Source organism: Cydia amplana, chromosome 22 (assembly GCF_948474715.1).
Source record: "Cydia amplana chromosome 22, ilCydAmpl1.1, whole genome shotgun sequence".
NCBI lineage: Eukaryota > Metazoa > Arthropoda > Insecta > Lepidoptera > Tortricidae > Cydia > Cydia amplana.
Window position 1 is genome coordinate 6498056 of NC_086090.1, and position 14077 is coordinate 6512132.

The 14077-nt window shown below is 36.0% G+C and overlaps 2 protein-coding genes across 2 annotated transcripts in view; one reads left to right on the top strand and one right to left on the bottom strand.

Annotated features, from left to right (window-relative positions):
* The window catches only part of LOC134658314 (protein lethal(2)essential for life-like), a 224229-nt gene that overhangs the window by 148746 nt on the left and 61406 nt on the right, over positions 1 to 14077 (top strand). The window lies entirely within an intron of this gene.
* The window catches only part of LOC134658511 (plastin-2), a 76750-nt gene that overhangs the window by 29146 nt on the left and 33527 nt on the right, over positions 1 to 14077 (bottom strand). The window contains exon 2 of the mRNA XM_063514196.1: positions 344 to 430. Within this exon, the coding sequence (XP_063370266.1) occupies positions 344 to 430 (87 nt within the window). The remainder of the gene's footprint in view (positions 1 to 343; positions 431 to 14077) is intronic.

A 14077-nucleotide genomic window follows, 5' to 3' on the forward strand; every position in this document is an offset into this window, starting at 1 on the left:
ACCTCAGGGTCCGCTCAGCAACCGAAGCACTGGCTAGCCTCAGTCAAATACAATAAAAACGGAAATCTTACAAACATTGAAAATGTACCAGTCATTCCTTTTCCTTGCTTGATGCTTCGCAAAACACTTCGTCGTATGTTCTTTAGCAGTGAAAAACATAGAAACTCGAAAAGGCTGGGTCTCCGATTGACGCTGTACGCTGCGTTCATATTGTGTTGCGTGTAGGTAATTAATTAGGTATATTGTATGGGAAAACAGCAAAATTTTTATCGATCCGTACGTGAGGCTCCAGCGTCAACTGCAGACGAAGGAAAAAGAATTGGAGATAAATGAGACAATTCACCTTCCATTGTGGTATTTTGTAACCGACGCTGTCCAGCGCGTCTTTTAGCTCCTTCAGGTCGATGTAACCGTTGCCGCTTGTGTCCAGCTGTAACAAGAAAAACATATAATTATAATGTGCTTTAGTAACTTCAGTTACGGATATCCTGTACGTCAGAAAGTGTCAGACTAAAGCATTAACCGTTTGATCGCCAAACGGCTACAGCCCAATATCAACCTTCGTGCATTATGACAAAGGTCGAAATGACGTGCCCCGCGTTGAAGAAGTTCGACCATAAATATTACATAATGTATGTAATGATAACGTGGTATAATTTTATATGCATTTACATTTAACGAGAGTAAAGTATAACTTTTGATTTTAACACTAGTCAGCGTGACGTGTTTAACTAAATAAATTCTTAATTCGTTTTTGCTGCGCGGACAACCACAGCGGTGTCATTTATGCGATTTTTACCGTATCAACTACGAAATAAAGGCGATATCATGTGTTAACGTCAATGTGGGCAGTACAATAAATGATGACAAGTAAATAATAAACAGCCTTGGCTCTCCTTTTGCGTACTATAAGCAGATATATGGTAATGGATAAAAATATACGATGACAAAGATTGTATTCGTGGTTGCCGGCAGAACAATATATTCGTTAGGATAATGCTTAATAGCTGGGACAAAGAATATGTGGTACCTAATCTTTTTATCGATACTCACATACCTATGTATTTAAGGACAGTCCATATTATTAATTTTGATAAAGGAAAACCTTCTTTAAACGCTTTTGATAGTCAAATTGTCAAACACAAAAGTTGAGCACTTACTGAAAATACAATATAACACGATCTCACCGGAAGGAACATAAGGAATAATTTCTAAATGTTTAACATACTTAAATATTTAATTAATTAACAAACATAAACGGAAGAAATACCATCATTACGAATACAATCAACGTCATTCATGAATCATGATTCATGCTCATCAACATTCCAAACTTTACGACTAATCATTTAAATTCCTCTATCCATAGACATTTAACTTTTAAGTACCCTATGTAATTAATTAAAACGGCTAATTTTCGTGCATAGTTCCTTTCCTTTGAAATAGCCTTCGAAATGAGTCCACTGGAAGTTGTAAGATTGAGAATTGAGATGTATCTTAAAGAGTCATATGAGGTAGAGGTACCTATACAAGATTATTTACCCTTTACCCTTTCGTATGCCGACGCGGGTCATACTCCAGTACGGCTACCATCAGTTTGGCACTGACCTAAACGCCATCGAGAACGTAATTTACTTTCTACACATCTCGCTCGTACTCGCATAGCGTATATGTCAGTTTTGACACTGTCAGTGACTCATGGTACGGGCTCTGTACCCGTCAAATGTTTTGTGCCATACTATTCGTACATTTAGTATGCCGGGGGGCAATTTATTTCCGAGTGGTCCCTTATATTCTCACTTTTCTAGATAAACTCTTTTATTTTAGGGAGGAGCGCTGTTTTTAATTAACAACGCAAATTATTTATTATTACTCGTCTCCTTTATGACGTTGTCGGTTAAACACGCAAGGTTTCATAACAAGACAGTCAACACGAGTGAGTCAGTATGCAAAGTAGGTACATATAGGTATCCGTATGTCACTAGGTCGTCGGTCGTCGAGAAATTGATCCCTTTCCGCATAATTTTCTACGAGTCTTCGTGTATTTACACGTTACTTATAAGTTACACGTCATAGAGCAATCTTTCGTTTAAATGACTGTGATTTAAGCATGTGAACATTTTTGTTCGACACGATGAGTTTTTTTTTCAAATACGAATATATTCTTTCTACTCCCTTCGACGAAAAAGTAAAACTTAAGGTTTATATGAAACAATATGGCGGTCGTCAAACATATTGCGTCGATTGGTTTATCGAGCCAACCTATAAATACGAAACGCACCATGCACGCCATCTGCAATGCAGAATTGCAGAATGCGGTACAGTTTAGGTTCATCACGCCGTTTGTAATGTATAGCATTATATGGCAGCTGTTACATCGCTTGCGTTGCGTGCTGTAAGTCGTTCAGAATACACATTTGGTGTACCTACTAGTAGGTAATAGGTATTGACCTAAGAGCGGCGGGTATTTACGCAGTTTGTTTTGTGTTACTGGTGTTGTGACTTATCCATTTTGGGGCAAGGATAATATTTAGCAACTTTATCAAAGTTATTGTTAATAAAATGCATCGTGTTATAGAAAACAATTTTATGTGGAAAAGTGTGGATATGGAATCACGATTACTTGATAATCTTGATATGACAAACGGGCGGTCAAACAATCGTGTTTATCGTACGATCAATGCTCGTAAGTATAATACGAGTTATGAGGTAACCATATTTTCCAAATAAATGAAATCACGATAGTATTGTGATGGTAAAATAAAAATACGTAGTTATTCAAGTCACTGGTTAGGGAGACATGTTTTGAACCTTTTGAATGCTTCGGGGATTCTTCTTCAGGATTTCTTTTATTCTTTTGCTTATTGCAATGCAATTACTTAATGGTCATGTCAGTGGATTGTAACGGATGATTCGTCAGCTACCGATTAGTCACCAAATATAATTGAAATTATCATATTAAAATTGTATAATGTATTTATTGGATGAGTATGAGTAATGCCAGATTTTCCTATTCACAAACCACGTCCAACTGATCAACCATAACTAAATGCGTTTTAGTTTCGTCGACGCGACGGTACAATTAGTAAGAGTTATACAAATTAATAATTTTATAACAATATTACGCATTTCATAGAATATGAAACATCTTTAACTACTAAATGATTAATCTATGGGTAGTTTGTTCAATATTATTTGACTTAATAAGATCGCAGACGTTACCAAAGAGATAAAAATCTGCACATTTTTTCTTTTATTTTCAGATAGTTCACGACTTCACGTAGCCATGACGAAGAAACGTTATGACGTACTTTTAGATTTCTCGAGTATCTCGACAGATTAGATAGTGTATTGATGGGAAATCTTTAATAACTACAACGTGTATGGCATGAGATGTGCGATAACACTCCAAATAGTTAAGTTACAAGAAACGCGAAACACATTATAGTGGTTCACCTTGTTACAAGAAAGTTGTGGAATTCAATTGCAGGTATTTTCTATAAGTCATCATAACCTTTCTGACATCAATTTAATCAAATCACCATACATATGATTATCATTTCTCTCAAGGCCCCTCACCACACATAACTAGTAAGCCTTGGCAGAAGTCGTCGGCTGACCTTGCTTCCACTTTCGGGCGCCAAGCAGAGCATATCCTCATTAACATTTGCCTGTAATTATCAATTAAATGGATGCCTCCGTCGTGTTGAAATGCAACATCATATTCGTAGCTTAGGCCGTGAGAAAAAAATTCATTGGTGTACATTTCATAAAACTAATAAATTTAAATACTGACTCCCATATTTGACATGCCTTTGACTGTCTACAAATTGAAAGAATTTCAGTTCGATTAGCAAAACTGCTTTTTCTTGTAATAGGTACTTTATCATGTTACGCAAAAATACTCTATCTGACTGCCCTAAGGAACACATGCATTGATGCTTTTACACTGTACAGATATTATGTCGTGCGCCATAGGCACTTTATTTCCGTACTACCGTGTCCGCCCTGTGGTAAAGTGTAGGTATTTCAATAATATTTAGGACATATGGTGGTTAAATAAAATAATAATATACTCCTGGGGGTACTGACGCAGCCGACAGCTAATGTGATAACCTCGTCCTGTTAATGTTATTGTTAGTCGACCTCATGACTCATTTGAATAAATGCTATTTATACCTAATATTTACCCTTATGTGCAATATTATTACTTTGTTGTGATTTGCAAATTCATATATTATGACGTTTGGATGCAGATACAATTTTGTTCCAGCAATAGATGACACCCCACATGACTAGTCCATATTTACGAATGGTCAGAACATAACCATGATATGCAAGCTAAGGTAAGTACCTAGTTGAGATTTTTTGCTACTTGAAACTGTTACTATGCTATTACAGGCGCCACTATTAAGATTAAATACTAGGAAATATACACATTAAACTGTATAATGTTAATATTTTCTGTATAATGTTATTCGTAGCGTAACAACTTGACAAATATCGTCGTTTATAATGTCTTCAAGTGATCGTTTAGTAATTTATTACCATCTATTAGTGCGATAGATAAGGCACTTGAGTACTTACTCGTATAGTTAACAAAAGTATAGTGTATTTGAACTTGTATTCATTTATCAATACTATCAGGCAGATTAATGTTGTGCTATTTATTTGAATTGCATCAATCAATCTTTAATGCTTTTGCTAGTTTATAACATAGGTAATTGTTAAATATTTAAATGTTGATCAAACTTTCCATACTATGGACAACAAATGTAACTGATAATGTATCTTATCAACTATGATTATAACTTCAGTTTTACTGTAAATTATATTATTGATATTTAATTTATGACATATTCCTTATTTAGTGGAAAACACTGTAATCATTATTTGATCTTTTCCTTCCCGTGACAGTTACGAGACAGGCAAGATAATATCTAAAATGTTTAATGATATTATAAAACTCTTTAGACGACAACGGTTTCACTCACTTGAATTTTTAGTCGCTATTGGCGACATGTTAAAATAAATGATATTATTATATAAATTAATTACTCATAGTATTAGTAACAACTTATAATTCTGAAAATTACCCTTGGTAGGCATGGATACCTTTTGTGATGAAATTGGACGGCATTTCATAGTTAAAACTTAAAATCAATATGACTAAGCAATTCAACCTAACCAAAATCAGTAAATAAACATGAATTTAGACGAATTCTCGGCACGTTGAAATGTTTACAATCTCGGCCGCGTAAGTGTTATGTAAACAGGCGTGAGTCACCGGTGACTCACGCGACCCGAGTACCCATTCAGGGGTGATTTGCTACTGGTACGGAGACGAATAAATCTGGACTCCTACAGTGCTGGTAGTCATAGTAAAACCAGCTAGGCGAAATGAGATCTTACACCGTTGTAACAGAGACTTATTGTTCTCGCTTTACAGTTTTATTTTATTACCATCGAATGGAACGTTTAAATCTATAAATTGTAAAATTTATGGAAAACTAGGGTGAATTTAATCGTTATAAAGATAAAGTGAATATTTAATATTCAGCAAAATAATATTTTACTGCGATTTAATGCAAATATAAATTTTAGTTTTGTACACCCAGCCGCAAAAATGGATAGCCAGTGCATTTTACGAATGAAATTCATTCATATAATGCACTGGCCAATTTCATTCATAAAATATTCATCAAGTATTGCAGCATGCTGTATTTGTAATCAGAAAATCAGGCAAATTGTAAAATCCCTGCGAAGTTTGTGGTTGGTATACAACTTAAGTTTTGCAGCATGCTGTATTTGTAATCAGAAAATTAGGCAAATTGTAAAATCCCTGCGAAGTTTGTGGTTGGTACAACTTTGATTGTGTAAGGACATAATTTAATGTAAAATGCCAAAACTGCGGTATGCGGTTTCTTTGTGACGTTTTTCTCGCAAGACACAATGTAAGGTAAAGCACGAGCTGTCAAAATACCAGACGATGCATTAAACAATTTCTTTTGCTTTTATAAGAAAGACAACATTAAAAAAATAGCGTCTGATGTGGTTTTAAATGCGAACACATACGACATTTTTTCTCTGACTTGCTTGGGCTGTCAAAGTGTCCAACGCTTGGCGGTCGTGACGTTTAAAAACCGCTTAAGATAGACCTGTGGTATCGCGTGGTTTACACGAGCTTCGAGATCATGTTATACCACGATACCACGAGCCACAGGCGAGTGCAAATGTGTAGTGAAGGTTGCATTTTTTGAGCGAGCGTCACAGCGGGGCCTGTTTTACCATTTTTGGTGAGTTTCCTCACTTCCGACCAACTTTAAACTTATCTGATGTATGTCAAGGGCTTTCCTTTATGGTTGTCGACGTATATTTTTAATGGAATTACTTCTTATCGGGCCGTTTGGTTGAACATTGTCCGGTATTAAATATTTTACGCATAATTTAAGGCTTCGTCACACAGGCGCGTATTCCGGGCGGCGCGTGAGCGGCGCGTTTTACATAAAAAACGCTCACGCCCCGCCCCGAAAACGCGCCTGTGTGAAGAAGCCTTAATTTTACATAAATTTAACTTCCTTTTTAGGGTTCCGTAGCCAAATGGCAAAAAACGGAACCCTTATAGATTCGTCATGTCTGTCTGTCTGTCCGTCTGTCCGTCTGTCTGTCCGTCCATATGTCACAGCCAATTTTCTCCGAAACTATAAGAACTATACTGTTGAAACTTGGTAAGTAGATGTATTCTGTAAACCGCATTAAGATTTTCACACAAAAATAAAAAAAAAAACAATAAATTTTTGGGGTTCCCCATACTTCGAACCGAAACTCAAAAATTTTTTTTTTTCATCAAACCCATATGTGTGGGGTATCTATGGATAGGTCTTCAAAAATGATATTGAGGTTTCTAATATATTTTTTTTCTAAACTGAATAGTTTGCGCGAGAGACACTTCCAAAGTGGTAAAATGTGTGTCCCCCCCCTGTAACTTCTAAAATAAGAGAATGATAAAACTAAAAAAAATATATGATGTACATTACCATGTAAACTTCCACCGAAAATTGGTTTGAACGAGATCTAGTAAGTAGTTTTTTTTTTATACGTCATAAATCGCCTAAATACGGAACCCTTCATGGGCGAGTCCGACTCGCACTTGGCCGCTTTTTAATCTATATACTTATATCAGAAGTTTCCACATCTGTCAGCAGCGTACTTTTAAATGCTTATTTTGCTTTTTTGGAAATAATTTTTCATTCAATTCAATAATTTTTATACAGAGTGCTTTCTGTAACAGGAGCAATAAATTAAACTGTAGGCTGTACTCCTCAAACTGATCAACATTTGTTCAGCAACTTTTGAAAATAACTCAGGTTTTGATTTTTATTACACTTTAAAGTTTATTCTAAGACGCAATGTATTGAAAATTTTGTTATGTTTAAAGCGTGACAAGCAACGTCAAACACACTGATGTCAGCGTACATTGAAGGCAATATTTACTTTGTATGAAAAAGAGGAAGTCTAAAGAATTCATAATTTTTTAAAGTTGCTGAACAAATGTTGGTCAGTTTGAGGAGTACAGCCTACAGTTTAATTTATTGCTCCTGTTACAGGAAGCACCCTGTATAATTTAAGTTACATAAAAGACCCGTCACGAAACGTACTTGGTTGACTTGGCTCAAATGTAATATTTAAATTAGTCATTATAGGATCCACATTTTTCGTTCATAATTTAAAACTACCTAGTATCACAAAAACGGACAGCATGTAAGACAGTGGCATATTAGCCGTGTTTTAGTAATCTAATCATGCTATCAGTGATAAATATTAGGTAGGCAGGATGTGTGAGCGGTCATGTACGAGTATTTGCGTCAGCGAGTTTATTGACTTTTATCGATAATTACCCAATTACTTATCGGTTTTGTTGAAATTTAAATAGGCCGAAAATTTATTTATCTTTCTGGTGCTAATCCTGCTAAATGATTTGATAAAATAAAATATTTACAGCTAAGGAAATTAAAATAACAATTTATTTATTTTACTTAATTAATTAACTACATTTATTACTTTTATTAGTATATGGTTAAATAATTGAAATATGGAGAAAAAGCATAATTTTTTAAATACCACGGTAAATCGTGAAGTTGGATATGATTTCCGACAATTATTTGTCGCAAACAAGTACATAGATGTCATGTAGATGTCGTAGTCAGATTGTATAATCCGCCGTATTACATTACGGCTAGCCGTTTTACAAAACAGGGGCGTTTTGAAATGCGGCGGTTCGACGATTAGCCGGATTGTCATTACGATACGTTCTTCAATAAGGCGGCCTACGTTTAGCCGCATCGTATCTACTATTTAAATTGTAGAGTGACCATTCTTTCGGTCGCCTACGTAACCGGAGTTTGACAATGTTTGCAATTTAATTTATTTTTACCATGGTCCCACCGCACTTCATGTGTTTCTTTTCCAAAACATTTCCTTCACAACTTAAACGCGGGGCTCCTATTTCTGGGCGGTTTGCCCTTCGGGCATCTGAAGCTACCTAACGAACCTAACCTACTTACCTACCTACGCTTTTTTCCCCAAAGTGTAATATTTTCACGGACGTCTCACTAAATCAATAGCTAGGTAGGTTAGGTTCGTTAGGTAGCTTCAGATGCCCGAAGGGCAAACCGCTCAGAAATAGGAGCCCCGCGTTTAAGTTGTGAAGGAAATGTTTTGGAAAAGAAACACATGAAGTGCGCGAAGCGGGGCTCCATCTAGTTAAGTTGCAAAGGAAATGTTTTTTGAAAAGAAACAGTCCGACGAACTCCAGATTTGATGGACACCCCAGCGTTTTTCATAGTTTGTTGTTGTTATGTCAGGCAGCGCCACGAGTGTTAAAAATGGGCACTAAAAACTGTCAAAGCGGCGGCTAATGACTCGCTGTATTACATTACGGCTAGCCGTCTTGAAGAACGTATGGCGCCGAATACATTCCGGCGGATTTTCATTCAGCCGCATTCAATCCGGCTAATCGTCGAACCGCCGCATTTCAAAACGCCCCTGTTTTGTAAAACGGCTAGCCGTAATGTAATACGGCGGATTATACAATCCGACTGCGACATAGATACAATATACATATACACCGTGTTTTTTTTTATTTCCGTTAATTTCAAGGGTGCATTCCTGAGTTTAAATCAAGTAACTTTCTCAAAGACACCGATATTCTAATTAACTCCATTTCGGAGATAATCAATAATTTATTTTTTTCCTATAAGGTCTCTACAAGCATGTACACTTGCCTTAGGCCCGGTTACATATTGATTAGTGTTTAGAATGAGTTCATACATTTGCTACTAAACTTAAGTACAATCTCGGTCGATCGATGTTCGAAATGACATTGATATGTCACAGATTTCAATTGTTTGGTTGAGTTAAATGTAATGCCCAGGTTACAACAACGCTATATGCTACATTTAATTAGTTTTTAAAAAAATGTTTTTTTTTTTAAATTAACTATGCCATTTAGTTCTCTTAAACGTACTTAACCATACCCCGAAGTTAACGGAATTCAATAAAAACACGGTGTATACTATCAATTGATTATTAGTGTATCTAACTGTATAACATTAGTGCTAACGCTAACGTACGAATACTGGCAAACATTGAGCTTAACATTCTAACCGCACATCGGCCAAACTTGGTGCAGTATTAACATTAATTGACCACCTTTGAACCTTATAACTTTGCAGTAAGGCTTACCTAAGAACTGTCAGTTAACAGTGTGGTACAGTACAGACATATAAGTACTAGTACAGGGTCAAGGACCGCCGATGCTTATGCGATTAGGGGACCATTGACCGAACCACTGAATGCCGAAATCTCAATCAGATTGGTTTTATATAAATGATACGCGATACGCGTGATACAAAGGAACGCTTTTATTAGCCGCTTTCAAGTTACATCAGATTCGGTAGTTGTATGCAATGGTTCTATGTTCGAAAATAGGATACCGTTAGGGCCATTAGGGCCATTAGGAAGTTTAGAATGATAAGGATAAGGACCATGATAATGATCTAATTTTTATAGGTCTGAATATTCTGAAGTCGGAATATTTTGATGAAATCGCAATAGTTGAAACAAATCTTTTAATTCTATATACATGTTACCAAAAAATTTGTCTAAAAAAAATCCAATGACAATTTTGGAGGATTTATCCTTTTCATTAAAACTACGTCCAATTCCAATTGATTTTTAAGTCCAGTAATGAGGAAATCCAAATCGTCCTAAATGTGACAATACTGTTTACATTAATGGTTATAAAATCATTTATTTACAAACAAGATATATATACAGTGGTATTAAAAAGAAATTAATAACTAAATAGGCCCTTGAGGCATTGGACCAAGGATGCTGGCGCCAGCTCTTCGGTCACCAGTTACGTCAACCAGACGCTTCGCGATTTCTGCAAGCTTAAGACTTCATGATAGGCTTTGCCTTATATATTGCCTTAATGAATTGAATAGAGTTTATTTATTCATGGGGTAAATATAATTCAATTCGTATTTTCACCTTTATTTATTAACACTTTTATTGTGGTCCTAACAATAGGAATTTAAATACGAAGAAATAGGTCGGGCATTTATAAGTATGAGTCGAGGTGTCAATATCCTCAAGGAAACAATAATAAAGAAACCTTAGTAACAGGATTTAGTTGCAACGCTTTCGTGTCAAATTGATTGAGTGTGCCCCTTTTGAGTAGTATGTCTCAAGATTTGAAACCGTATAAAAGACACCCCTTCTTATTCATAAAACTTGGCCAAACTTCGTTATATTTTGTCCCGTTCTAAGAAACACTAATGTCAAAATGACAGATAAGGACTTGGAGGATACAACTAAACGGAGTAGCCATTAACAGGCTTTCCCCTCTGTCGAAAATAGGCGGCCAACGGTCATACACAATGTATGGACTGACGTTTATCTGACATGGCTATTTTTACGTTACGCATACATTTGACGTTCCCCTCCCCCGCAAAAATCGGCAGACTGTTTTGTACAGAAAATTACAGACATGGCGTCTCCGTTTGATTATATCCTCCAAGGATAAGGATGAACGATCATCAAGAGCTTGTTAGACTTAAGACAAGCGTTTCTGAATAACGCCAAGAACCTTTATAAACTAACATTAAACTTTTTGGAGAATTTTATAACTTCTTCAAATATTCGTTTCGTTATAACCAGAAGTTTTTATCGAAACTATAGCTGGTCAACCAAATCTTGTCAGTAAAAAAAGGCGCGAATTTCAAATTTTCTATGGGACAATATCCCTTACCGCCTACATTTTTCAAATTTGCCGCCTTTTTCTACTGTCCAGATCTGGTTGACCAAGTATAATTAAAAACATGAATATGTAATTAATATTACATTATTCATATCATAGACATTAATTCATTCTTACATTTTTAACTCGTTGGATGTTCCGTTTAAGTTTAATCGTTGTAATCGTTTTTATTTTAGTTTGTGATCAAGTTTTTAACAGATTCCACATTAAAAAACTTTTTAACATCACAGATATGTTATGTTAAACTTAACAATACATTCTTGTATTGTGGCTGTTACACTTGTGTCAGTTGATCTAGTATAGCCTCTAGCCGCCCAGAGACCTATAAAAAGGTCTCCTGTTCCATTCTAATTTGAACTTTGTGTTGACAAAATAAAATTTCATTTTGCTTGGCAAGGTTTGACGTATGGGCGGCTAGAGGATAGACTGGATGAAGAATAAGAGATAAGTGGCATGTTCCTGATGGAACAATATGATACTTTCGACCTTAGAGGATATTTACAACTTCCTTGTTGTAATAGAGGGCGGGATATGCATGAACCAATTTGTAGGTAATAAATTAATATGTTGCAAGACGAGGAACGAACACTAGAATATTCTTTATTGCACAATGCACAACTCAATAAAAAAAACAACAACGGGTTGCACAGGGAGTGCCGGCAGAAGTGAAAACTCAATGACTAGTGCAAAATGCACTCTGGTATAATTGAGGTTAACGCTATCTAGCGTTAGCGTTAATTACTTGAAACCCCTAAGCACATCACTGTTAGTACTCGAGTTATATTAATACCAGTTAGAGCAAAACTCACTAGATGGCATTTAAATCAATAAAGAAAAACTCAATGACATTACATTGTAACAGTTTTTCATGTAATGTCATTGAGTTTTTCTTTATTGATTTAAATGCCATCTAAATGAGTGGCCATCTAAATCTTACGGTCACGTGATCGTCTTACGCTGTCTCGAGTTTAACATTTTTTCCCCACCTCAAAAAGTGCACAGCGCCGCTAAAGTTTTCACTTCAAAAACGGGTACGCACAGACAACAGACGGTATAATTAGGTCAGTATCGTGTCCATTTGACATAAAGAAAACTAATAATGAAAGAAATATAGATTCTCGAAGCCAATATATTTTGTTCCACGGAACAAAAAAAAAACCTTCCAATATAACTAATGGGAATCATCCACGCAATTTACAAGTTGATAGAGTATGTGAATGAGAAGAGTCGTGGAATGTATGGCGCACAATACCCTCCACGACTCTTCTCTTTCCGAACAGACTCTATTATATGCACTCATCATCATTTATTGGAAATCAAATGTTCAGCGTCAGTGGATTCCCTGGCAAAACCGCAACGATGAAAGTACTTCCCGTACCAATCCTTCCTTCCCGTAAATTCATAAAGAAACAGGATCATAAATATCCGGAAGAAAATATTAGTTCCTTGGAAGTTGGAAATACTGGGGAGATACCACAAAATAAAAATATGAATAAAAAATATAGTTTATCGGACCATTCTGTAGCAATGAGGTTTGTCCCGGAAACAAACAGGGTAAATATACCGTCAATTTACCAAATATGGTCATAGTTATAACGCAATCCCTATATTTAATACTGTAGTAACTAATGCATTATCATTGATCATGTTTTTCCTTGTTTTTCATATTAGTCATCGCGTTTTTTAGTCATATTAACTGAGCAGACCCTGCGTTAAATAAATCTAAAATGGAGAAGTAATGGAATGATTCAAAAGAAAATATAAAAACACCTAGAAAACGACTAACTGAAAGACAACGACAAAAAAGGTCAAGATCTCTAGAATCAGACTTTCCCTTACATTTCATTTATTTTATTACATTTACTCTGTAGTCAAGTAACGAGAAGACAGTTCCTGTACATGTCGGCGAGGTCCGGTCGCGATGATTACCACACATAAAGGGTCATTCTATGGAACTTGCTAACTATGTAAACAAACCGCCATATTGAAAATGTCAAAAAATATGAATTTACTACTGACTTTTGTTTACATAGTTAGCAAGTACTTTTTTATTCTGGTCATTAGAATCCATGCTGAATTCTGCAAGAGAAAATATCAATATTAAAGAAAAGAGGTAGTATGAAAAAATATCTTGAATCCCACTTTGCCTTCCAACTTTGTAGTGAAGTATAAACGAGAAGCTGCACCTGTCGCCGAGGTCAGGTCGCGATGACTATCGCACAATAGGCATTTGGGAAGCGGATCATGGGAACGTAGCGGTAAGCGGTAGCGGAGCATGGGAAGTTCGCACGCGTGGTCAATGCCGGGTTATGGTAATATCGGTATGCAAGTTCAAGAACATGTGATGAACTGGTGTACAGAATTAGAGAGTAAATCCGCTGGCTCCGCAGAAAACCAGCGCCGTTGACCACGCTAGTCGTGCCAGCTGCATTGCTGAGTGGAGACCATTTCGGCTTCACGTCTCTATTTCCACTGCTTTGTTTATCTATATGTGTTATTTGTATTGATGTGTTGTCTGAATGATTGCTATTCTATTCTAATTGATAGGTTGAAAATATATTTTGGAAGGATTAGGGTATGCTCTCGGCACTGGTTCTGGTAACGGAACATTGCGATAAAACATGATTAATCCCACAAGACATTTTCCTTCCTGAAAAATTTGCACTAGCACCAAATTTTAGGGTTAGCAGACCACAGTCTCATTTAAGGCGTAACCAGAAAAGCTCTAAGATGAATAAAAAAGCGGCCAAGTGC